General features: G+C 33.2%; 1 protein-coding gene across 2 annotated transcripts in view; it reads right to left on the bottom strand.

Annotated features, from left to right (window-relative positions):
- The window catches only part of VPS50 (VPS50 subunit of EARP/GARPII complex), a 110,620-nt gene that overhangs the window by 22,157 nt on the left and 62,910 nt on the right, over positions 1-25,553 (bottom strand). For both annotated transcript variants that reach the window (XM_069461323.1, XM_069461324.1), the window contains 7 exons: positions 25,144-25,238; positions 24,736-24,834; positions 21,937-22,027; positions 19,334-19,510; positions 16,073-16,191; positions 15,236-15,342; positions 3,067-3,188 (listed from right to left, as the gene is read on the bottom strand). In XM_069461323.1, coding sequence (XP_069317424.1) covers positions 3,067-3,188; positions 15,236-15,342; positions 16,073-16,191; positions 19,334-19,510; positions 21,937-22,027; positions 24,736-24,834; positions 25,144-25,238 — 810 coding nt within the window. The remainder of the gene's footprint in view (positions 1-3,066; positions 3,189-15,235; positions 15,343-16,072; positions 16,192-19,333; positions 19,511-21,936; positions 22,028-24,735; positions 24,835-25,143; positions 25,239-25,553) is intronic.

The raw sequence follows: 25,553 nt of genomic DNA on the forward strand, positions 1-25,553 counted from the left end.
TCCACTTGTGAGCTGTGTGGACTGCACTCAGCCCTGGGATAAAAGCCAGGAGGACGACATTTATTTTTATAGCTCCCCTTTCCCTCACTTGCAGACTAGCATGAATTCACCACCAGAGTCTATCTGCTTCCTCTCTAGTATCTTCAAATAGTTGCCTTTTGTATAACATGCAGATTTTATAGTTGTTTTTTGTAGGGAATGTCATTCAGTAAGGTGTTAATGACTGTGGGAGTTAAATCATTTATTAAAAGTTTAGATACCAAATGACAGACTGTTTACAGAGAAACAGTTTTATTAATGAAAGGTAACCGTAAGTGAAGCTTACAAATTGGTTGTCAAGTAAGAACCCTCATAAGATCTACTTGGATAACAAATAATTAGAACATTGATCCATGTGCTGTAAGCATCTACTATGTGCTTTTTACTGTGTAAGCTACAGAATGGTCTTTGCAAAAGAATGTGAACAGGAAAGATCAAGGAAAACATAACTCAAGAGGTGAATAATGGAAAGCTGGGGTAAGCCAAGATAAGGCAATATTATGAGTAACATTATTATAATAGAATCCAATGGATTAGATATAAAATAGAGCATGAGATAGTTGGTTATAACCAGTTCTGTGAAGAACAGGAGCTTCTGGAAGAATTAGCATCAACAAGAGGAATCCTTTGGACTAATGCATACATTGTGTGCCACCCAGTCAATGATTTATAGAAGCCAGAACCCCTGAGAAAAAGATGCTTACACTTCCATAAGGAGCATCCATCTAAATTCACTCACACAGTTCCTTTCTTCTGGAAGAGAAGCAGGTGCAACCGTATACCCTGTTTTTCCCATTCTACCCACTACCTGATTCCCCCTCTCCTGCTACCATCTGAGACTCAACAGCTAATAGGACAATTTGGAGTATTTGTTTATTTTTAAGCGTATGGAAATTTCTAGGATTTCTAATGGACTTGAGGAGGAAATCAAAAGCTATCTCTTCAATCTTATATGCATGCATATAACCATACTTTATACCTAACTATACTTTGTTAACTTTCTCAGGTTCTAGTGAACTCTACTGTACTATTTATTTATATATTTCCTTGTTCCAAAAGGAACTTAAAGTAGCTAATTAAGAAGAATATAACTTTGCAAGGAAAAAAAAAAATAAATGTATATAAAAATTAAGCAAAGTAAAATATGTGTAGAAAAGTTACATGAAGTGTTAATTTTTATAAATTTTTACAGAAAATTCCTTTCAAAGAGATTCACAGTTTTTGTGTTAGTGTTTCTCTCAGTTTTGCAGAATTGAAAATAGTAGGATCCGAATTATAAGTTATTCTATTTGAAAATATGCATATTTTTAGTATTTACATTGCAGCTAAAAGTTAATATTACTAAATATAATCTAATAATAGAAAAAGTCTTTCTTAAAAAGTATAAGAGGAATAGGAAATGTTGTATTTACTCATATACACTCATATACATATTTTATATTGGTTCATACAAAAAAAGTATTTCTAATACAACATATGGGTAGACATCTAGGTAAAGGATACAAAACTTTATAACTGATAGCTGTTTCAATATAATTTAAATAGCTCTTAGTGAGTCTTACAGAAGTGACAATGCTTTCAATATAAAGTATCAGACTAATGTGTTCTTTAAAACATAAGAGATCTTTAATAAAATATGCGACATATTTTACAAGCACCTAACTATACTTTGTTAATTCTCAAGTTCTAGTGAACTCCATTGTAAACAAATCTGTATCATTATCTACTCAGCTGGGAAGTCATCCCCACAACCATTTAGTTACCAAAAGTTCCAGAAGAATCCTATTTTAACACATCTTAGCAATAATATGCTCCTGAACTGTTCTGTCCAATATGATAGTCACTAGTCCCATGTGGCTACTTATATTTAAAAGATAAAGTAACTAAAATTAAATGCAATTATTGTAAGAATTCAGTTCCTAAATCACATTAGTCACATTTCAAGTGCTCAAAAGCCACATGTGGCCAGTGGCTACCACACTCGATAATGCAAATATACATTTCCATTATTGTGAAATCTCTTGGACAGCACTGGTCTAGAAGCATAGTATCAAAGACAATGTAAGGCTCATCTAGAAGACTGAAAGATTTTGACAGTTAACTAAAACTCCACAATGTCTTCGTTAATATTTATTTAGTGAATTTCCAAATTCAGAATGATAAATTAGAATATATTTTATAGCAACATAAATCCTGTAGCAACAAATTATATTGGAATTTGTTCAAGGAATATTTTTCAGAATTAAGGAAAAAGGAAATTCAGATCCTGTATTAAAAGATCACGTCTTTGACATACTTGTGATCACAGCAAGGATATAAATATTTATATGATAAATGTAATTATACTTTATGTTTTTAAAAAGGAATGAAATATACCGTAAGAAAAGTTAGTACTGTGATATTTTCATAGGACCCAGCAGTATGCTTTACACAGAAAACTTCAAATATCTAGGCAAACCACATTATAATTCTCAAATATCAGATTAAAGTTATCTACCTAATGTGTTATTCTCTGTTAAGAGTAGGAAAAGATAAATTTAATAAGACCTTTGGAAACACAAAAAGGAGGTGCAGTAAACATTAATTCTGTGGCAGGCAGATGGTTCAGTTCAAAGATTTTCAATTCTTTTAATAAATATCTGTCATTATCTTCTGAATGTATTAGTGACTGCTAAGGTTATTAGCCAGTGCTGAAAATGTCTCATTTACTGTGTAGTAATTATATATGGGGCCAGATTTAAATAAAGCAACCTGCACATTTTTCATTGCCAAAATATGTCAAGGTTAGAAACAGATATTGCACTTTTTCTGCCAAAAATCTGAATAATATATAATATGCTTATCATATCAAAACTTAAAATATAAATAAGGCAATTAGGTAAAAAGCTGATATCAATAATTTTGCATTGATGGATAATTATCAAAATAATGTGTATTTTATACAGAGAGAATGAAAAGCTTTACTTGACATTTAAAATATAAATAAATTTTAAAAGAAACAGATTTTCCTTCCAAAGGTTGACTTACTGAATCATTCCGACCAAAAAAGGTATATATTGCATACAAGTAGTAATCAAATAGCTGAGACATGAAATGGATAACATCAAAAGCAATTGGCTTAAGAATGTTCATCATCTGCATATATTTCCCTGAAAAGAAAAAAAAATTAAAAATTAAGAACAAAATTAAAATCTGCTACTCTATAATTATAAAAATAAAATAAAAATACTATATTAAAATGTTTAAATAAAATATTGCATTCCTCAGTCACACTAGAAGTCACACAGCACAGATTATAAACAGTTCTATCACATTTGAAAGTTCTATTGGACAGCACTGATATAAATGATACCTACAATGATATTTTCCTTTTATTATATTTTACTGTTTGTCAAATTTTTATGGAACTGCTACACTCTTCCACAAATGACACCGTACAAACACAACACAGTTTCTCTTTTCTAGAAAATTCCATTTAAAATAATTTCTTCAAAAATGTTTAAGTTTTTAATAAAGTAAAATACAACATATTTGGGAAAAATAATTTTTTATAAGCTTATACACACATAGAAAAACTAAGAAAGCAAGAGGAAAAAGGACACATGGAAAGTACTATTCATTCCCCTGTGAAATCTTGTGTCAGAGGCCAGGATACATTTCTTTACCACTACACATCATTCAAGAGCTTAATACCCTCAAAGCGCAAAGAACATATCCTTCCTATTCCTTCCTTTGGGAGAGGCCAATATTCTATTCTCTTTTCTCTAAGCATATAATCAGATAGAGTCACAGAAAAAAAATGTAAAAGCCAAACTTCTTCATTTACAAACTTGCTAATGTATTTGAAGGGTTTGGAGAGATGGACTGAATCAAATGACAAATAACTACAAGTCCTTAATTCCGTTTTTTCTAATGGGAAATAATAGGCAAAGAAGCATATTTATTAAAAATGCTCTATACCTTCTTCTGCAGAAGATGTTAAAATAGGCCATTTGCTTAATTTCCAAATGAGCCAGTAATTCACATGCTGGCTCTACTTCCTGTAACTGCTAAAATTTTAAATTGGTACTATTAAAGACACCATGACTCAAGAGAAAACACATTAATTGCAGTACAAGAAATGACAAACTTACTCTAATGGAAATGTCTACTATCAAAACCATTTCTTTATGTAAAATTCAGTAAATCTGTCTTAATTTAGTGAGAGATGATTTTAAATAAAAATCAGATGGTCGGGAAGAGAAACAACAAAGTAAAAAACCATTCAACTCAGATTCTATTCTTATTCCTATTTACAAGTCTTTTGTTTCAGAATCATCTTTCACAATTATTTCATATAGACTTTTTTCTGAAAAATCACATTTGAAAAATATTTAAAATACATGCTCCTAGAACATTCTGGATCATCATGTAGGTATTTTGTTAGTTACAAAACATAGGGTTATTTAAGCTGCAACTGTTAACACATGAAATAACGTGCCACTGTGAAGAAAAAAATGGAAAAATAATGTATTACATTAATTAGTAAAAGAAAAAGATTAAGCAGAATGAGGTAGAACGCAAAATAAGTGGAGTGATACGCATCTAGAATACAAAGTCCCTCTCCATTTCTAATAAAACTATTTTTCATATACGTGATCTTGAGAAAGTATATAAAAATAAATTATTAATAGGTAAAGGCTATTTTAGATGTATATTCAGAAGGAAAAAACAGTTCCTCACCACTCTGAAAAAAAATTTTAAACATAAAGATATCCATTCATTCATTCATTTGTTCATTCAACAAACACTTTTGAAGGCTTACTATGTGGTTGGCCTTGTGTTAAGGCACAAGAAAGTGCACAGAGTCCCTGCTCCTGCATCTTAAAAGGTCATACATGGAAGACAACAATCAAAAAGCAGGTTGTCAGTATACTACAGTGAATCAGAGACAGGACTTTACCTTTCCAGTTCAAGAAGGCAAAACAGGCAGAGAGTAACCCTTCGGGGGCCTGAAGAGGCTTATGTACCGCCTCAGACTCTACTGAATTAAAATAGGATTGTACAATGAATTAAGCCCATATCTATGAAGAGAAGAGGTAAGAAGGCAATAGCAGGTGGGTTTGAGCACAAGAAAATGAAAAATCTCAAAAATTTTCTAAACCAGGCGTTGGCAAACCTTTCCTTGTAAAGGACCGAATAGTAGATAGTTTAGGCTGTGCATACCATGCAGTGTGGCAACTATTCAGCTCTGCTGGTCTATGTTTCAACTGCTCAACCCTGCCAGTGTAGCACAGAAGCAGCCATGGAGAATGTGTAAACAAATGAGCATGACTATTCCAATAAAACTTCATTTACAAAAACGGGAAGCTAGACTGATCTGGCCTGCACGCTATAGCTTGCCAACTCCTGGTCTAGAAATGTTTTGACATTTCTCATCTCAAAACAAATGACATCTCAAAAACGTTTGTTCTAGATGACAGACGGTGAATGGGAATAGGTTGACGGAAAAACATAAAGTAGCCAATAAACCCTAAAAGGGCCACAGAGAGGATGGAAGCTATTCAGTAGGGCAGTAAATGCTGAGACTCAAGCTGCTACAGCCAAAGTGAGAAATGGGGCTGAAAAAAGATGAAAATGGAGGTCCACACATGGGACAAACTGTACCAGTCTACATGGCCCCCTTACCACTATTCCTCTCTTCAGCAGTTAGACGCACAGGCTGACAGAATTTACACCCCCCACCCCACACACATATATAAACAAATAAAAATAAAAAATAAAACCAGTAGGATTCCTCTCTAAGAGAAGTATATAAACAAACCAAATAAAAAGAAAATTGAACAAACTTAAAAAAAGTAATAAATTAAGAAAGCTAAGGCTTCTACCTTATTCTGAAATTTTGGGGAGCTGTCCCCATAAAGTAAAGGCTACCAGTAAATCCACCCAGCCCTGTCCTGTTCCACGCAGTAGTAAGAATTCCTACTGATGAGAAAGCACCAGCTCAAACACAGTTCTAATTACTCAGAAGAAACTCACAACAGCTATGTAGGCCTTCTATTTTAAATATGAATGATAATAAAAAAATCACCAGACATATGAGGAAAACCTAGAGTGTGAAAGTAAAAAGCTGATCCCAGAGGATATCGAATAATTTGAGCTAAAAAAGAAAAATGTAATATTATGTAAAACCCTATAACAGGAGAGTGTGGACAAAAAACAGAATATGAAAGTGCTCTTAAATGTAAAAATATGATCTTTAAAAACATAAAGTTAAATTTAAAAAATGGGAAAAAATAATGAGACAGTGTAGTTGATAGTAAGAAGAAAAAAAGAAAAAAAAAAAAAAAAGGAAGTCTCCCAAAAGGTACCAGCAAAAAGATAAAAATATGGAAAACATTAGAGGAAAATATGAGACATAAAGGACCAACTTAAGAGACTAAAAACACTTCAATAAGGGAAAATCAAAAGAAAAAAAAAGGGAATAGAGAAAATACAAAGCTGGAAATTATCAAAGAAATACTAGTATCAGTCATAGCTGAGAAACACAAGACCCTTAGATTGAAAGAGTCCACAAACTATCAAATACACTTAGTGAAAAATAAATCACATCTCACACATCAACATAGAATTTTGGAACATAAAGGAAAAAAAAATACTAAAAGCTTTCAGTGAGAGAGAGAGAGAAACAAAAAACACAGAGAGAGAGAGAGGGAGAGAGAGAGAAAAATTCATCTACAAGAGAATAAATAGAACACTAAAAGTTTCAAAGTTCCAAAGAAAATAATTTTTAGTCTACGCCTCTATTCACCGCTAAATTGTCATTCAAGTAAAAGAGTAGAACAAAGACATTTCATACTGACATGAATTCAAAACATTTACTTCTCATCACCCTTTCTCAGGAAATAACTAGAATAGAAACAGACCAAGAAATTGCCTCTACACTGCTGGAAGTGCTATTCATCACAACCTCTTCCTTACTATTTAATGTGCTACTGTGAGATGTACTACCTTGATAAAAACATAAATGCAAGGCTCTGAAGTTAGCCTGCCTAGTTTAAAAAATGTGATCAGTGGTTCAAGATGTGGTTCAGAGGATGCTCTATCTCTTCCTCCTCCCAGAGTTCCCCACGGAGAGGGCACAGTGAGAGAAGCAGACATGGCATGCTTTGGGAACACTGAAGGGTATCTAACACAGCACAGATGACCAGGAAAGGCAGCCCTTCCAAACTTACCAACTGCAAGAGCTCCCTATTCCTACCTCTGGCTACAGTATATCCTTTCTGATCTGTGAATAATTAATTTTGTTAGGAATGAGAGTTAATGTTCTTGATTTCCTCCACTGGCTGTGAACTATGAAAGTTAAGAGCTTACTGGCTCTGTGATACGACAGTCTGGGTTCTACTACTTCACAGATGTGTGATATAAGGCAAGTTATTTATCTCTCCAAGCTTCAGTTATTTGATGTGTAAAATGGATATTGTGAAGAATTCATGAGAAAATGCATATGAAGCATTTACACAACATATGATGTTTTTACGTAGCATATATACACAACTAAGAAATCTTAGCTATCGCTATTACTTTAAGGTAATTATAACTACGATGACTACAATAGGGGAAAGTATAGGATGCTACATCTAACCTGATCTCAAGATGAGAAAGAGCTTCACAGGAGAAGCACTGTTTAAACTCTTTCATTCCAAATTTAGAACATGAGGGAAGAAACACAAAGAGGGGTTGGGGGAAAAAAAGCAACCAAGTAGCAGCATGGACAAGAACTAGAAACAAGAGAACAAACAGTGGCCCTGCCTTAGCCAACTCATCAGTGGGAGACATAGAAAACAGTATGGTTACCACATGAAAGGTGGCCCAGGAGAATACAGGGTTTCATCAATCAGATATCCACACCCCCTGGGGAGAGGAAGGGATACAGAAATGCTGGAAATATGGAGGGAAGTTTCTCTCATTGTGGATTACAACAAGAGAAGAAAAAGGGTTTCTCCAATATTCAAGATTTTAAAAATTAAGGTTTGTCAGTCCAACATATATTGGACAACTACAAAAGCAAAATGCACTTGGCTGGGTGCTACATATAGCTGCTGCAAAAGTGACTCGGACTCTATTCTCATCTGTAGGAACTTATAATCTGACGGGACAAGAGCAAGAACAGAATCTAAGTTGTAAGAATGTTCATTATTCTTATTACAATACACTAATTTGAGAAATCATCAATGGATATAAATAGCATATAAAGGCATAAAAGCATATATAAAAAGGCAAACTGGAAACTATAAATGAGGCATAAAGGAAAGGAAAACGAAGTTAGTTCAAAGTGAACAATTTAGGAAAAGGTATTGAACAATGAAGTGAAGACCAGAGTAAAAAATTAACAGAACCATTAACTAAATCCTGGGTATCAGTTTTTATTCTGTTGTCTGGATAGTATATCTTAGCCTCTGAAATTTCCTATGTCATTTTCTTGTGACATGTACTGAGCAATGGTGCTTCTAGAATTAGCGTCTCAAAATATATCATGCTGTACATACAGCTAGCAACTCAGAAAATACTTCTATTCATGTAAATAATAAATAATATATTGTCACCTCATTTATATATAGTATATAACAATATCATTATTAATATGGAAATACTGACATGTAATCTAAATTAAGGAGAATGAAAAATTTTTTCCTTAAACATTACATACAAAAATTTTGTCTGTTAAAAGATAACTTTTAATTTAATTATTTTAAAACAAGGTTTTAAAATTTTAAAACAAACAAAAAAGGTATTGTGGTACTTCTATAAGATTGCACTTAAGATTTCATTGTATCCAAAACAAGGATATTTTGAAAACAATTGCATGATTACTTACATTCATAAAAAGTAAAAGAAACTACCACTTGAATTACCTATTACAAATCAAGAATTTTACTGTTATTTAAATACACACTGTTTTACATTTTAATTAGGAAAACACAGAAAGGAACCAATGGTTCTCAAAGTTTTCCTGGATCAGCAGCATCAATATTACCTGGAAAAGATGCACTAGATTCTCAGGTTACACCACAGACTCACCAAATCAGATATTCTGGGGTTGGAGCCCAGCAATCTACGTTTTACAAAGTCCTCTAGGTGATTATTATGCATGCTAAAATTTTAGAATTAATGGCTTAGATGATCATAAAAGATCGACAAAACATGGTCCTTCTTTCTTCTTGACAGGCCCTCATACCTTGGTTCTCAAGATCTCCTCTTTGCCCAATTTTACACTTGCCTCTCTACCATTGATTCATGACCTCCTTCACTGGCTTCTCTTGCTGTCTACCCACCAATATATCCATATCCATTGCTGTTTCCTAGGTTTCCGTGCTTATGTGTACTATGGGGGTGGAAGGGTGGCAGAGCTTCTATCTGATTCTCTATGAGTTTAAAAGGTTAAGAGCCTCTGCCAAGACAAACTCATCCGCTACCCTGGTTTTAAGTGCATTTTATACCAATGACTCAAATTATGAATTCTGAACATGTTTTTTCTCCTGACCTCCACATCCATCTATTCAACTACCTAAAGACTAGTTCTAACTAAATGTACCATAGGTATTTCCAAATGTCCGAACTCTAACCTACCATCAGCCCTCCAAACTTGGTCTTAGTCTTATCTTTTTTTTTCCATTTGTGTCAATCTAACTGTTCAGTCACATAAATCTAAAATTTAAGTGATCCCTTGTAACTAATTCACCAATCCAGTCCATTGTATTTCTAAAATCTCTTAAATCTGTCTTCTTCTACCTATTGCAATGACCACTGCTTCATGCAGGCCCAAGTCACCATCACCCTCTTGCATGGGAGACTTCAACAGTCTGCCATCTAATCTTTGACCTTCCTCAGCTTTTCCTTACCCCAAGTCAATCTATTGTTCACACTGTGGTCAGAGTAATCTTTTTCTAAAAAAACAATCTGTTGGAGTCTCTCCCTTGTTTAAAATCCTTAACCCTTAAGCAGCTCATGTCCAAGCTCCAAAGGACATTCTATGAGCCCCTCTGAAATCTCATTCTTGCCCACCTTTCTTGCCATATCTCTCCTGCTTCTACCTCTAGCCCTCATCATGTTTTTCACATGCCAGCAAACTAAACTGCTGTGGTTCTCTGAATACACTGTCTTGCACATGTTGTTCTTTCTATCCAGAATGCCTTTACCAGCTTCTTCATCTATAAGCACCTACCTATTCATCCTTCAAACTCAAGTAGGGTGTCAGCCCCCTGGTAAGTCAGCCTCTCACCTGCTACCCAAAAAAGAAAGTGAATCATCCTTTCCCTCTGCTTGTTTTCTGCTTATTTACACTTATAACATCACATTGTTGTAAATATTTTCTTTTGTATGTTATTTTCCATGTTGTGCTCCTTAAGTACAAAGACTATATCTTCTTCATGATTGTATCTCAAAGACCTAGCAGAGTGCCTGGAACAAAGTAGCAGCTTAAAACAACAACACAAAAAAATCTGTTGGATTGAAAATGAATGAATACAATACATAAGGCAGAAAAAGAAATACTTTCCTTAGTGTACAAATTAAAACATATAATTTCCTTATTATAGGAAAATGAGCAATGAGGCAAGGTGCAGTGGTTCACACCTGTAATCCTAGCACTTTGGGAGGCCAAGGAGGGAGGATCACTTGAAGCTAGGAATTTGAGAATAGCCTGGGCAACATAGCGAGACCCCTTCTCTACAAAAGAAAATACAAAAATTAGCCAGGCATGGTGGCGTTTGCCTGTAGTCCCAGCTACTAAGGATCACTTGATCCCAGCATTTGAAGGTGCAGTGAACTATGATCACACCCCTGCATTCCAGCTGGGCCAACAGAACGAGACTCCATCTCTTAAAAAAAAAAAAAAACAAGGAAGGAAAGAGGGAGGAAAGAAGGAAGAACGGGCAATAGATATGAATAAGTAGTTCACAAATAATAGAAATGTCTTTTAAGCATATGACAAGATGCTTAAACTCACTCATAATTAAATACATTTTTGAATGAGATGCCATTTTTAACATATCAGACTGGCAAGCATCTGAAGCTAGATAATACACAGTGTTGCTAAGGGACTGGGAAAAACAGATACCCTCAAATACTGTTGGTGAATGGGTAAACTAACAGAACCTCTTTAGTAAGTTTTTTAGTAACCTCCCTGATAAATTGAGAATGTCCATCAAAACTGGAAATGTTGATCCAGCTGGAGGAAGCATTTTTAGGAGTAAACCTTATAGCTGTATTTATATACAAAGATATTTCTTCAAGGATATTTGCTGTGGAAATTTGAAGTATCAAGTTACTCAAAACAATCTAAATATTCAAAAATAGAGGATGTATAAAATAAACTGTGGCACATCTATACGAAAGGACCTTGAAAAAGAATGAGTTCTATACATACTAAGATATGTAATATCTTACGATTAAGTATAACATTAAGATATTTGAAGTAAAAAAAAAAAAGCCCAATAAAGAACAGTACATATACTATGAGAAAATTTTTGAAATAAATAAAAACAACAAAAAACAGGGGAGAGTAGATACGTATATTAAATATGCTTGTGAAAGCATACTAATATTTCCAAAACAAAATAGGAGAAACTGAGTAGTTTTCTCTGAGGAAGGAGACTTGGAGTCCAGGGGCTCTGCTTACATCTTGGGCTTTTAAAATCATTTTCATGCATTATCTTTTAATTTAAAGTATTCAATAATAAAATAAAATTAAAGCCCCAGTGAAGGAGTGGATCTCTTCCCTCCCATTTCTGTGTTCTCTCCACCACATAAGCTGCATCTCAGCCAGACTATCCCAAAATATTCCTTAGATGTACATATTCTAGTTACATCTGAAATCCTGATTCATGTACCAGTGTGTATTTTTCTAGGTACTAAAGTAATAATTTTGTTGTTGTAAGGTCTGTAGTTGTTACAAGCGAGGACTCTGGCGACCTACCTCCTACTCCTCAGACCTATCATACCTGCGGAGGTAAGAGCTGCCTCCAGGACAGAGAACCTTGGATACCAAGGCTGTTTTAGAGAGGAGACACATTCCCTAAAATTTCTCTGCCTCTGTCTGCAGGAAATCATCAGGCTGACAGGATTTTCTCTTTACAAGAGCAACTGTTCTGATTAGTCCTCTGTACTAGTAGAAAGCCTCCCTGGGCCTTTCTAATAGACTCAAGTACCACCTGGGGCAAGGAAGCCCCATTAACATTGGTTTGTTTAAACTCTCCTAATTATCTGCCAAATAAATATTACTTGAAAAGGACATTTTGAATATGCCCTTAATGTTTTAAAATGTGTTTCCTAACTACTCAATAATTAGTTCCTTCATCTTCCCAGGCACCAAAATTTATCTTATTTACATGATTGTACTTCTCCCTTTATAAGAGGCATTGCCTATGTCAGATTATAATCTTCAGGTACCTCTATGCAATAACAACAGGGAACAAAATAGTACATTTTACTGAGTCGAAGACCCCTGAGAGAATGGTTTCCTTAAAGTTCTATTGTATGAATATGTACAAACAAGATAAATACATCCCAGGGAGAGAGAAAGTGATAGGCCCAAAAGTCTACAGGGGGGAGGTGGAGGATAATGGCAGCACCTAATCTGTGCCCTAAAAGAGAAGAAAGTTAAATTATTATACTCAGCATTGTTTCCTAATTGCAACTCTAGTGAAAGATATGAGGATGGTGGAGGCTGAAATTACAATGACCAGATTCTCTTCATGGAGTAAGGTTTTATTCAAAACTGTGCCCTATTTTAAATACTGTTAAAAACTATGTTGATCAGTAATCCTTATATGAGATTCTGTTGTTACTATCTTCTGAATTTAGTACCAGGAGCTCATTTCTACCATTATTATAAGGGCAAGTATCCTTTTCTCAAATAATGACAATAGTGGAATACATTATTTCTTCAATTTCCTTATGCCTACTAAGAAGTTAAGAATTGCATTTGATGTTTGCATTTATGATATGATATAAAATATGATGTCCCACCGCCTCAATTTTGTTTTAGCCTTATATTTTGTTTGATTTGATTCTAATGTGTATATGCCTTTTAGACTAAAAAAAAACATGACTACTTCTAGTTTCTTTTGAACTGGATAAGGCAAAAATATAAAAAACTACTTAGCCATGGCTGATTATATTCTTTTTCCCAATTATCTGCTCTGCTCACTCCGGCGCCCAATCCCTGGCCACTTCTCTCTCTCAACTACAGTGCTTCCCGGAATAGAAGCATATTTCTCCCCTCCATTGTCAAACTTGACTTGCTTTGGCCATGACATGTCAGAAGAAGTCAAGGATCATTTGAGCCCAGGAGTTTGCGGTTGCAGAGCCATGATGATGCCACTGCACTCTACCCAGGGCAAGTGAGTCTCTGTCTCAAAAAAAAAAAAAAAAAAGTCAAAACATGGTTCGGCTCTTGCTCTTCTCCCCATGTTCCATATTGATGCTATTCTTTCAACCTGCATCTCAGAATAAAGAGACACATGGCGCAAAGCTACAGATGATCAACAGACAATATGTATCATGGGTGAAAAATAGAACCTTGTGGCTGAAAGTCACTGATACATCAGGGTTGTTTGTTACGTCAACATAATCTAGCAAAAGCTGACCACATCAAACTATACCTTGACTAGTGTGTTCAGGCACCAAAAACTACCAAGTCTAGAAGGCTAAGGAGGATGACAAGGATTACGAAAGGTCTGGAATTTCTATCACTGAGGACCTATGAATTAAGCACATTGAGCCTGAAAAATGGATTAGAGGGTGGGAGTATGAGGAAAGGAAGGACAGGATAACTACCACATACATCTGAAAAGTGACCACATGGAAGAACAGGAAAAAAAAAAAAAAAAGCATAGACTTACTCTTTTTTGCTTTTAAGGGCAGAAACAAGACCAACAGACAGAATGCAGAGAGAGAGAGATTTTGATTTACCATAAGGAAGAGATTTCTACCAATTAGATCAGTCTAATGGTAGAATGACTAGTCTTGCAAACTAATATGCTTCTGGTGACTGTGAGACATAAAACAAAGGCTAGATGGTCACCACATATTAGAGGCATTATGGAAAGAAAGCCTATTTTGTGGGAGTTTATACCAAATGATCTCTCAGCACCCTTCCAATTCTGATTCAATAAATTCTAAAGAGTAATTCATGACACTATGTTCAATTAGCTCTCTTGGATAAAGAAGAAAAGCTAATTTCCCTGGCAATAATTAGTCACAGAATAGCTTTTTAGAACCTGTCATTTTTCTGTTTGTCATGAAAATGTATACCTTTTCTTTTCCTCTCAATTCATTATTAACTATTTTTGCTCTAAACAAAACAGGATTCCTAAAAAAGCATTCTGTACATTTTATCCTATTCATTAATGGAATTTCTAAATTATCTTAAAGAACACAGACCATTTTATCAGAACTCAGATTAAGCAAACTAGGCAACAGGTAAATATCATCTTCATAAATAGAATACAGAGATTTTTACAGAAAACCACTAAAATTCTTGATTGGTATAGATGAAAATTAATATGAGATGACATCTCCTTATTTGTCATATATACAGACCTATTTGAGAGAAACAAGATGTTGAAATACTGACATTAAAAAATTCACATCATCATCAAACCTGAATATTTAAAATGGCATTTCTTCATGTTATTTGCCTTCTACTAAATCATCAGTAAAGGTCTTATCCATAATAAGAACAAAACTTCCTATGATATGAACATTTAGCTTATAGAACCCTTGTGTCTGAAAATGCCAGAGAATCACTATTCACTCTGCCTATTTGACAGGAAGATTATAAAGATCTATGAAACAATTAATTATAAAAAATATTGTGTACATGTGAAACTGGTACTATCACCATCCTACATGTACTTCTAACTTACCTAGAGAATTTTTCAGCACATTTTAATTAACTGAAATATTTTAGAAAAATTGGAAGATACAAAGAGTTAACACATAAATAACTGAAAAAGAAATTGACATTAATATTAGTATTATATTATTTGGAACATTTCAGATGAGAAGCATTGACATATGATAATCTCAAATCCCTCACTGTGAAGGACACTATCACACAATGGAAACCTCAAGTAAAAATATTCAGTAACAAAATATACTAATTTAACTGCTATAATGTTTTTTTTTTTAAAAAAAAGGTATAGCTACTTACCAACAAGTCTTATGACATTCAATGTTGTATTTGTTAAAATAGGTGCATTCACTTTATTTAGACTGTAATCTGATTTCTTCCTACTTTTTAGGGTTTCTCGAGAAACACTTAATATGGAAAAATAAAACAGAATTGCAATTAGGGTTGTCAAGTAATAAACTAGTAAGTTATTTTGCTCAGGCTCTATCCTTCATTCACTAATTATTTACTGGAAATCTTACTATTTGTCAGGTAGGAATATAGAGATTAACCTCTTGTCCTTACAGAATTTACAGTCCAGAGGGAAGAGAAATAAGTAAAGAAGTAATGTACCATAATGCATTTCTTTGATTCTAAGACATTATTAACCATTGTAAAAAGCTATATCACTTTAAAAAAAATCAGATTTTTCCAGAGAAATTATACATCTAGGTATAAACGTACCACGTTTCCTGATTTCAAAAATTTATAAACATGAAAAATGCCCTCCTTAAAATCTGAATTAAGTATAGGATATGATGGCAGTGTTTGGGGTTAAGGGGCGGCATTACATTCAAAAGAAAAGTAGAAGTTCTATGGTAAGTGCAGAAAAAAAGGAACAGCATATAACAGGGTCAGAGGTCAGAGAGAATAAAGTGTGCTCAGAGAAGTACAAGGAGGTCACTATGCTAGCATGTAGAACAAGTGGGCAGAGGAAAAGTGACAAGGAAGGAGGTAAACAAAGGCTAGATCACTGAAAGCAATTAAACCTAAGGAGTACAAACCTTCGGCATGATTAAATTTATACCTAAGAAAAAAACCTAGATTTATATCTAAGAATGGACTGTGCTAAATACCACGCAATGTAAGAATGATTACCTTTTCACAGGAGCGTCGCCTGTCTGCTCATCTACATAATCTCGTTTGAGTTCCTCAGGAACATCACTGTCACTGTCATATTCCTGATAGGCACTCTTTTCTTGTTCGTCAGATTCATACTGAAAAGAACATAGGGTATTTGACAATGGGTAGAAAGAGCGACCTTTCTTGAGGTTTTTCAACACAATACCAGTACCCAATTTTACAAGAAATAGCTAAATATAAGAAAATTCTCAATAATTTAGCTTTAACTTTGTTACCAAGAATATTATTCTTCCATTTTCTTCTTCATCACCCTACCTTAGCCAACTTAAAAGGAAGATAAAATAAAAATGTTAGTCCTACAAAAGCTTGTAAATATCCAACAAAATAAAAATCTCCACATATAAAAATCAAACAAAAACAAAACAAACACCCCCCCTCTAGACCGTCAAAGAGGAAAAGAATGTACATTTGACTTTTTTACATAAAGTCTCCCAGAGGTTTCGTTATACTTATTTCTAATTTGCTAATTCATTAAAAAGAGGTTGAGTATCCAATTCTGGCACTCTGTAAGCATTAATTCAGCGTAATAAACACATGTAACACACATGCCCATGCTATCTAATTCATTATGAGAATTTAATTCCAAGGGCAGTTTAGACAATTAGGCTTAGCACCCAGGGACCTACTGAAAACAAAGACAAAAATGGTGGATTTACTCTTGAGAGGAAAGATGCCTTCTTAGTACTTTTATCATCTTTATGGCACCATGGCCCAATGTCAGCATGGGAAAGGACAGTGGACTCCATGCAGAGCAAAGGAAGCAGTAGCAGCATTATCATCATTATCACCATCATCAATTAATATTATAGATTACTATGATTAAATAATAGCTAACATGTATTGAGTTTTTAACCAAGTACTGTGCCAAGTGCTTTCATGAATTATCTCATTTAATCCTACAAACAATTCTATGAGGAAGTTTTATCCCCATATGACAGTTGAGGAAACCAACTCAACTGTATGATGACATGGAAGAAGTTAGTCCCCTAATTCAACAACTATTTTTTGAGAGTCTATTAATGAAAAGCATTATGACAGGCCATATTTACATGTAGACCCTGATTCTCAGGACTTAAGTTGTACCTGGAAAGATCAGATCACCTATTAAAACATTAAATGCCATGTGAGTTGTACTTAACTCACGCTAGTTTTGAGCTTGGGGCCTCGTGAAGCATATGTAACTCATACATCTCTTCATCTTGGGAGCCATGTGTACTATTTCTCAAGTTGCATGTAAGTCATGCACAGAAAACAATAAAAAATAACAAAATTTTCATTAAATTAGAAAGGATGGTTTTGTTTTTGAAGTTTTTATTCTATTTTCGTAAAAAAAAACACTGTGGCCCCAAGGAAAAAAAAATTTTTCTAGTGTGGCAGTCAATGAGTTAATAACTGCAAACAAGCATTATAGGCATTCTCCTACACTTACACACAATGTGATCCTGAGGACATGCAGAAAGGTGTTCTACACAAAGTAGAGTTTCCTCACTAATAACAACAGAGTTTCGTGATTCCACAGCAGAGAATTCAATATCTGCTAATTTGCCTGCTCACTAAAATTTATTTGTAATTCCAAAGTCAATGCTTATGATGCTTTTGTGGTCATTCAGGGATGTGTGCAGAACAGGAAGAATGTTGAGTCAACCAATATGCATGTCCACAGCTAGGGCAAACAAGGTGACGCTCTGCTTCTCATTTCAGCTCTCATACTATAAACAAGCATCCTTTTCATGGTCTATTTAGTGCCATGCATTTTGTATTTTTGAGTGTTTTGTTGGTGATTTTGCTATTTAGAAAGGCCCCTGAGCATAGTGCTGGGGTGCTGTCCAGTGTTCCTTAAGTACAAGGTAGCTGTGATGTACCCTATGAAGAAAATATGTGTGTTAGATAAGTTTCATTTAGGCATGAGTTACAATGCTGCTGGCCATGAGTTCCATGTCAATGAATCAATAATATATACTAAACAAGGTGGCTTTAAGCAGAAACACATGTAAAATAAGGTTATGTATTGATAGGTTAATAAAAACATTGTGACCAGAGGCTCACAGGAACCTAATCATATCATTTCCTCTAGGAGGAATGGTTCAGTATTTGCTAATTCAGTGTTCATGGCAATTTGATAGAATACACTGCCACAAATAATGAGAATTAAATGCTATGTGAGTTTTAGTTAACAAATCACAATTATAGGGGGATATGTTATTTCAAAATAATTAGAATGACTTTTATTTCCTTTCAGTGTAGTCTATTTCATAGAGGGAAAATGTCACAGAATCAGTAAGCATAATTTTAAATATGGTTTACTATGAAATAATTTAAACTTCATGATAAAATATGACAGTGGTATATTTTCATGGCAGTATTTTAAAAAATATATATTCAGTAAACAAAAAAGAAATTCTAAAACTAAAATATAGAGAAAAATCCAACAGATTTTTGTCAGATCTGAACAGTTTTTACTTCAGCTTCATCAAATCTAAATTAAAAATCACACTGGGTCACTCTGGAAATTATGAAGATCAGAATAGCCCATTAAACATCACAGACCAAATGAAATATTGTGAAAACACTCTACAGGTAACTGTGAAGCAAACATTCCCCTCACTATAAACATGGGGAGAATGAGGGTCACAAAATTAAAATAATTTGCCAAGGGCCAAACAGCTAATAAATAATAAAGATGACAGTCTGCCTTCAAACTCTTTCCACTAACTCACACTTCCTCTACTTAATATTGTTTTTGAGCAACTCAAAATGTTGTTAAAACGCTGTACTTCTAACTCCTAAAAACGTCCCTGCCAGGCAACTAAGCAAGACATATACTCTCTCTTAGACAAAGGGACACAAAACAAAATGACTCAGTTATCCAGGAATGAAGTCAAGAAAAAGTGTAAATATTCACTTGCCCATCTGTCTATACAATAAATCATACAAATATTCAGTGAAGAAACCACTGCTCCATTAGTAATCTGATAACAACATAATCTAATAAGAACATAAAGCAAACATAAAGGCAAATTTATTGCTCAAGAGGATAATGTGAACAAAGCATATTGTGAAGTCATTATCTATACGAGTAGTATACATTAAGTATACAGGTAGGAAGAGGGGTGGCAGATAGATAAGTAAACCTAGCAACTACTTTTCTTATTGAGTAGAACACATTTAAATAAAGAAATCTCATGTTTCACGATATGTTTTTAAAACACCACATACCCCATTAGAAGCCAACACATCTTCCGTTTCTTCATCTTTGTGGTTGGCCTGAATTTCAAATGGATTCCCACCACTACAATACTGCTCGAACAAGGTCACTGTTTTTGAAGAAGCTGAGACTGGCTGCTTACTAGGTGAAACGGATGGGGAACGAGATTGTTCCATGAATTTAAATTCCTAAACATCAAAAAAGGAGGCAGATACCTTTGAACAACAACAATAAAATTCAAGCACATAAACATATTCAATCAATGTAAATGTAGAGTTAGTAGAAAAAAAAATGCTCATCTTCAGTTATTCACTTTTAAATCTTTCAAGTTGTCTGAAAGCATAAACTTGGAAATAACATGTTTAAAGGTTTTCCTAAAGACTACTCAGTCAGTGATATCACTTAAAACAGTGTTATCTGCATCAAGCTACTTTTGACTTACCATAAGGAACTGCACAGAAAATTTTAAAAAAATAACTTAAGAAATGTGAATATCTTCTAAAAATTTTAAGACAGCAAAAGTCCTAATAGGATACAATTTTAAACAATAAAGTCATTTGTAAAAACTAATTGTTGTTAAGCCAAACTCCTTGTTTATTTATATGCTTGCACCATTTAAGATAGTCTCTGCAAATACATCAAAAACAAAGCATGAGTATATATCTTTCTTTGTTATATTGATGGTTATAAACTTTCATTTACTTTTCTTTACCAAGAAGCAGACAACACAAACACACATGCTGAGGCAGGTGATACGTCTTCTTCTCCTACCTGCTATTAAACCATTACATTCCATTAATTTTGTACATAAATGTTAGCAGTGTCATCTGGCTTCTTTATACCTCAATTTCCTCATCTGTAAAATAGAAGTTCAATCTGGATTGAGAGAACTACAAATGCTAAAGCTAAAGAGTTATAACACCTGGGCCAAACCATGCACTAGACAGATGAGGAAACTGAGGCAGTCTGAAGGATTCAGTGCCAAGTTTAAGATCACACAGCTAGTCAGAGGAAAAGCTGAAATAATCTCTAAAGTTCCATGAATTACAAAACTCTTCATTTGATAATTTATCACAAAATCTAATTAATATTTTTCTTATATCTAAAAAGAATAATCCCAAATTTAAATTTTTTCATATTCAATGATATTCTTAAAAGGTACAATGATATTCTTAAGAGGTACTCTTAAATTCTTAAAATGTCATTGACATATTGTATTAAATATCATATGTGTTTATTTTCTTTTTAAATTTCAACTACACATTAAATAAGATCTATCATTAATGCCTAACAATCATGCTATTATTTTTATAATTCTAAATAAGTGGTAAATATAATTAATGAGACAAATGTTTTAAAAACCATATCCACAGGAATACATGTATCAAGTGAATGCTAAGATGTGAATAGATTTCAAGGTAACTACTTTAAAGGAGATAATGCTCACCTGGATGGGTATATTTCAAAGTGCCTTTTAAAAAAAAGTTGTCTTGCAATTACACCAAGTATGTAAGCCAACACATACACACAATTTGATGGTTAAATAAAAAGTCAAATAAAATTTAAATAGATATTCTAAAATTAATGTTAAACTTAGAATTCTAAATAATGTTAAATACTTAATTCTTTCAGAATTCTTAAATTCTATGTTAATTTAATGTTAAATAATTGCTACTTTGTTAGTGCTAGTTAAAATTAATGTTAATTTTGGTGTCTTTAAAGCACTTATTAATCAACATGTTCCAGTATTTTCAATATTTCTGTATTAGGAAAACAATATGATAGAGCTGGAAAAGAAGTAAGCTATTATACAATATGAGCATAAAAACAATCCCTATCAAAAAAACTTCCAATTATGTATTCTTTATATTTATCCAGAATAAGAAAATTGCTTCTAGAAAGTCATTTCTTCCAAAGGCAAGAACACACAAACATTGTACAGGGATTTAAGTATATGCACTGCATTTTGATGTTTGGCATTTGTAGAACACAATCTTTCACACAGGAATATTTATCTACAATGTGTTTCAATCAAGGGAAAAAATCAAACCAATTTAAAGACTTTTTCACAGATTGCTTATTCTAAAAAGATTCAAAGAATCAATTAACTCATTAAAATTAGTTAAGAGTATTTTTTACAAGTGCCTCTTTTATTTCTGAGGCATTTTCTCATTACAGGCAAATTTATGAATTGCAGCATAAATTAATAACCTATTATCCCTTTAAGAATTGACAAATATTCTACAATATTAACAAGCATTTTTATTAAACAGTAGCAAGATATAACTGATTAATTTTCTGCAAAATTTAAATATAGCAATAGGTCCTCTTCTGAATTCAAACAAAAAAATCATTTTAACTACGACTCTTATTAAATAAAAGAGCTTTCCTGAAGTGCGTAAACTGAATTTTATAAAAAAAGATTTTCAGATCCAGAAAAGGATCATTCTTGTAGAAGAGGCTTGCTATTAATGACTTTCAAGGAAGGAATATAAGGTACTGTACTTAATTTAATTATTTTGTAAATGTTTTCATATATCTGTAGTTTTTTTTTTTTTTTTTAAATAAACAGATGTCTACAAAACAGATTTCTTTGTTCTTAGGAAACACTTACATGAAGTTGCAAGATGCTGAAATTTGACTTAACAGGACAAAGTTCCCAAGTCTCATTCTCTAAGAACATTCTCAGTTCATCGAGCCGTGTTCTTAAAAAAAAGGAAAATGAACACTCCACAAACAAGAAAAGTACACTGTACACAAGAATTGAGGAAATAAAGTACAATACAGGATTATCATCATGAGCATAATCAACTTTGGGAACCTACTCAGAATAACTTAATAAACACTAATGTTTTTGTTAGTATCTTATCGTCCTTAAGAGAAAGACTCTCAAATATTTACTGAACTCTGAATATTTTCCTTGTGAATGAAATGATGAATGTGTAAAAAACGACATTTTTATTAAGGGACTAAACTAAAAGCTTGTCACCAACTCATGCACTTAAAACATTTTTAGCTAATCATATATCAATTTCAAAACACAAATACTTTATAGACTATATGAGATCATAAATGCTAATAAATACTTTATGCTAAACAGCATCAATCCTAACCATACTTACTAAGCCACAATATCAAGATAATTATCACTCTCTGAAGATACTTAGCTCAGTGTCTATCTCCACAGAGCATTTACACATTAAATTAGCAGGTAAGGCACGTATATACCCAACATCCCACTAATCGCTTATGTCAAATTGATCTCTCTTTTAATGCTATTATTCTGACTGTCTATCTTGAATAATCAGCACATTATAGAAGCAGTCCCAGGAAACAAATCATTACTCACAGTCGAAAAAAGAGCTGGTGCCTGACCTACTCCTCCCCTTCCTACTACACGCTGTTAATACTATACTAACTAAAAGCAAAATCTAGATTTTTAAAAAATCCATGGTGTCTAAAACAAAGAAGCAATAAATAGATGAATCTGTTAAAACCATGAATTGCTCCAAATACTGGAGTTAACAGATAAGAACTTTAAGATAATTATTATAAATTAAATGAAATAGAGAAAAAGATGTATGAAATGGATAGAAAAAAGGATTTCAAATAATTGCAATAATAAAAACAAACAAAAAAAATCAAATAGACATTCCAGAACTGAAAATATAATACTTCCAATTAAAAACTGATAGGATAAGTAAAACAGTAGACTAGAGGTAGCTGAAGACAGAGTTAGTGAACTCAGAGATCAACAGAAAATATCCAAACTGAATCACAAATTGAAAAAAAAAAAAGGAAGAAAACAGAAAAGGTCATAAGAGATATGTGAGACAATCAAAATATCTACAGTGCATGCAATTGGATGGAGAGGACATGGAATGAGCAGAAGCAATATTTGAAGAGGTAACAGCTGAGAATTCCCAAAGGTGAATGTGTCCATACTTCATATCATATACAAAAATTAACACAAACGGATCTATGATCCAATGTCAAGAACCAAAACTAAAACTTTATAACTCAACACCAGTAACCCAATTAAAAAATGGGCAAAAGCTTTGAATAGATATTTCTGCAAAGATATACAAATGGCCAATAAGCACATAAAAAGATGCTGAACATCATTAGGCAAATGAAAAATCCAAACCATAATAAGATACCACTTCATACCTACTAGAATAATCAAAGAGACAGACATAACAAGTATTGCTAAGATTTTGGAGAATATGGAACCCTCATACAATACTGGCAGAAATGTAAAATGTGCAACTACTTTGGAAAACAGTTTGACAGCTCCTCAAAATGTTAAACATAGAGTTACCACGGGACCCAGCAATTCCACTCTGTATTAGTTTCCTGTGGCTCTGTAATAAATTACCACAAACTGGGTGACTTCAAACAACAGAAATGTATTCTCTCACAGTTCTGGAGGTCAGAAGTCCAAAATCAGTATCACTAGGTTGAAATCAAGGGGTTGGCAGGGCTATACTCTCTCTAGAGGCTCTTGGGAATAACCCACTACTTGCCTCTTCCAGACTAGTTTGTGGTATTTATTACACAGTAATATAAAACTAATATAGTGATAAAAGATACCAACTCATAGACTGAAGAAGTTCAGTCAACCCTAAGCATAAAAAGTATGTAGAAAATAATATGTATAGTAAAAGTTTATGGCATTGATTTTTAAATTTGTTCTTTTCCAAAAAATGTATTTAAAACTAGAAATTCATCCCTCTGCTTTAACTATCCCATAATTTTGATACTATACTTTTATCATTATTCAGTTTAAAATATTTTCTAATTTTCTATATGATTTCTTCTTTGATCACTTTAAGCATACAATCACACTGCTATATGAATATTCTTTCCCACATTCCTCCACTCCCAAAACCATTCTTAGTCACCGTTTTAAAAGTTAGCAGTGATTGTTTTGCAAAGCAATGTAGTACACATCCTTGGCTTTGTAGCTAGATTTCAAATATCACATCCCCTCCTCTAAAGCCTTCTTACTCTTAAAAGACAGATGCTCTCTAACACCCACTGAGTGCTACCTCTACTGAGTTAATTTCCTTACTAGCTCACACCACATATATGCAGGCATGGAACAGTGGCCAAATTCTTTCCATAAATCCTGATGTAATCATATTTTACCCATAAAGAAATCAGTTCAATATTTTGAGCCCTACATGACAAAGAATATATTAAGATTTACCATGAATAGGTAATGAGAACATTTTATCATACTTTTGGTAAAAAAAAAATCTTCAACCATCCTAAGAAGAGCTACAAAGAACATATTCATTCAAATTCAAAAGTAATTGCTTTAATTCAACTAATGCTAAAAGATTAAACATTAGAAAAAAGTATTCTCATTACCTAAATAAGTCTGTTCATATTTTATTGGCATTCTTACCTGTGGTAGTTCTTAAAATAATTGACACTTTGTTTTCTAATGGACTCTTGCAAAACTTCAGACTTGCTACCACAAAATTCTTCTCCAACTTGCATCAACCTAGTTGGATAGAAAGGTTTATGCAAATTTCAGCAACATCCTTAAAGAGAAAAAGAAGTCCAGGCTCTCTTTCTTCAACAGTAACAAATCATAAAAATGTGGATATTTGAAAAAATTCTAAAGATCACAAAATCCATTATGATTTACAAATATCCAAAAGGCAGAAATATTTAAACAGACAAACCCAGCAGCAATTTGCTTATGAATGTATGATTATCTCTTTTCTCTGGTTATACATAATTCACTCATGACTTCTTTGATTATAATGGTTGAATGAATCAAACTAAAAAATAAAATCTCAAACACTACCTGCTTATTATATCCAAAACAAAGATGAAATCATCATATTTGAATATAGACAAATCAGTTCCAAGCAAATAGGTTTTTACTTTTAGCTGGACATCCTGTAAGACAAAAAAAAAAAAAAAAATTTCAAGTAAACCAAAATATAGAAAATAAGTTTTCAGAACCATTTATCCTATAGTTACAGATTAAAATGAGACAGGAATATATTCATAACTTATTAAAGAATATCTATTTAGGCCAACAGCCAACATCGTCAAGGGTGATATAATAAATACAATCCCACAAATACCAGATACAAAATAGTAATGGTCATAATCATCACTATAATTTAACAGTCCTATAAATTTCTAGCTAATGTAAAACAGACACACACACACATACCCACACACGTAAGATAAGTAAAATTAAATCCT

Source organism: Eulemur rufifrons, chromosome 29 (assembly GCF_041146395.1).
Source record: "Eulemur rufifrons isolate Redbay chromosome 29, OSU_ERuf_1, whole genome shotgun sequence".
Taxonomy (NCBI): domain Eukaryota; kingdom Metazoa; phylum Chordata; class Mammalia; order Primates; family Lemuridae; genus Eulemur; species Eulemur rufifrons.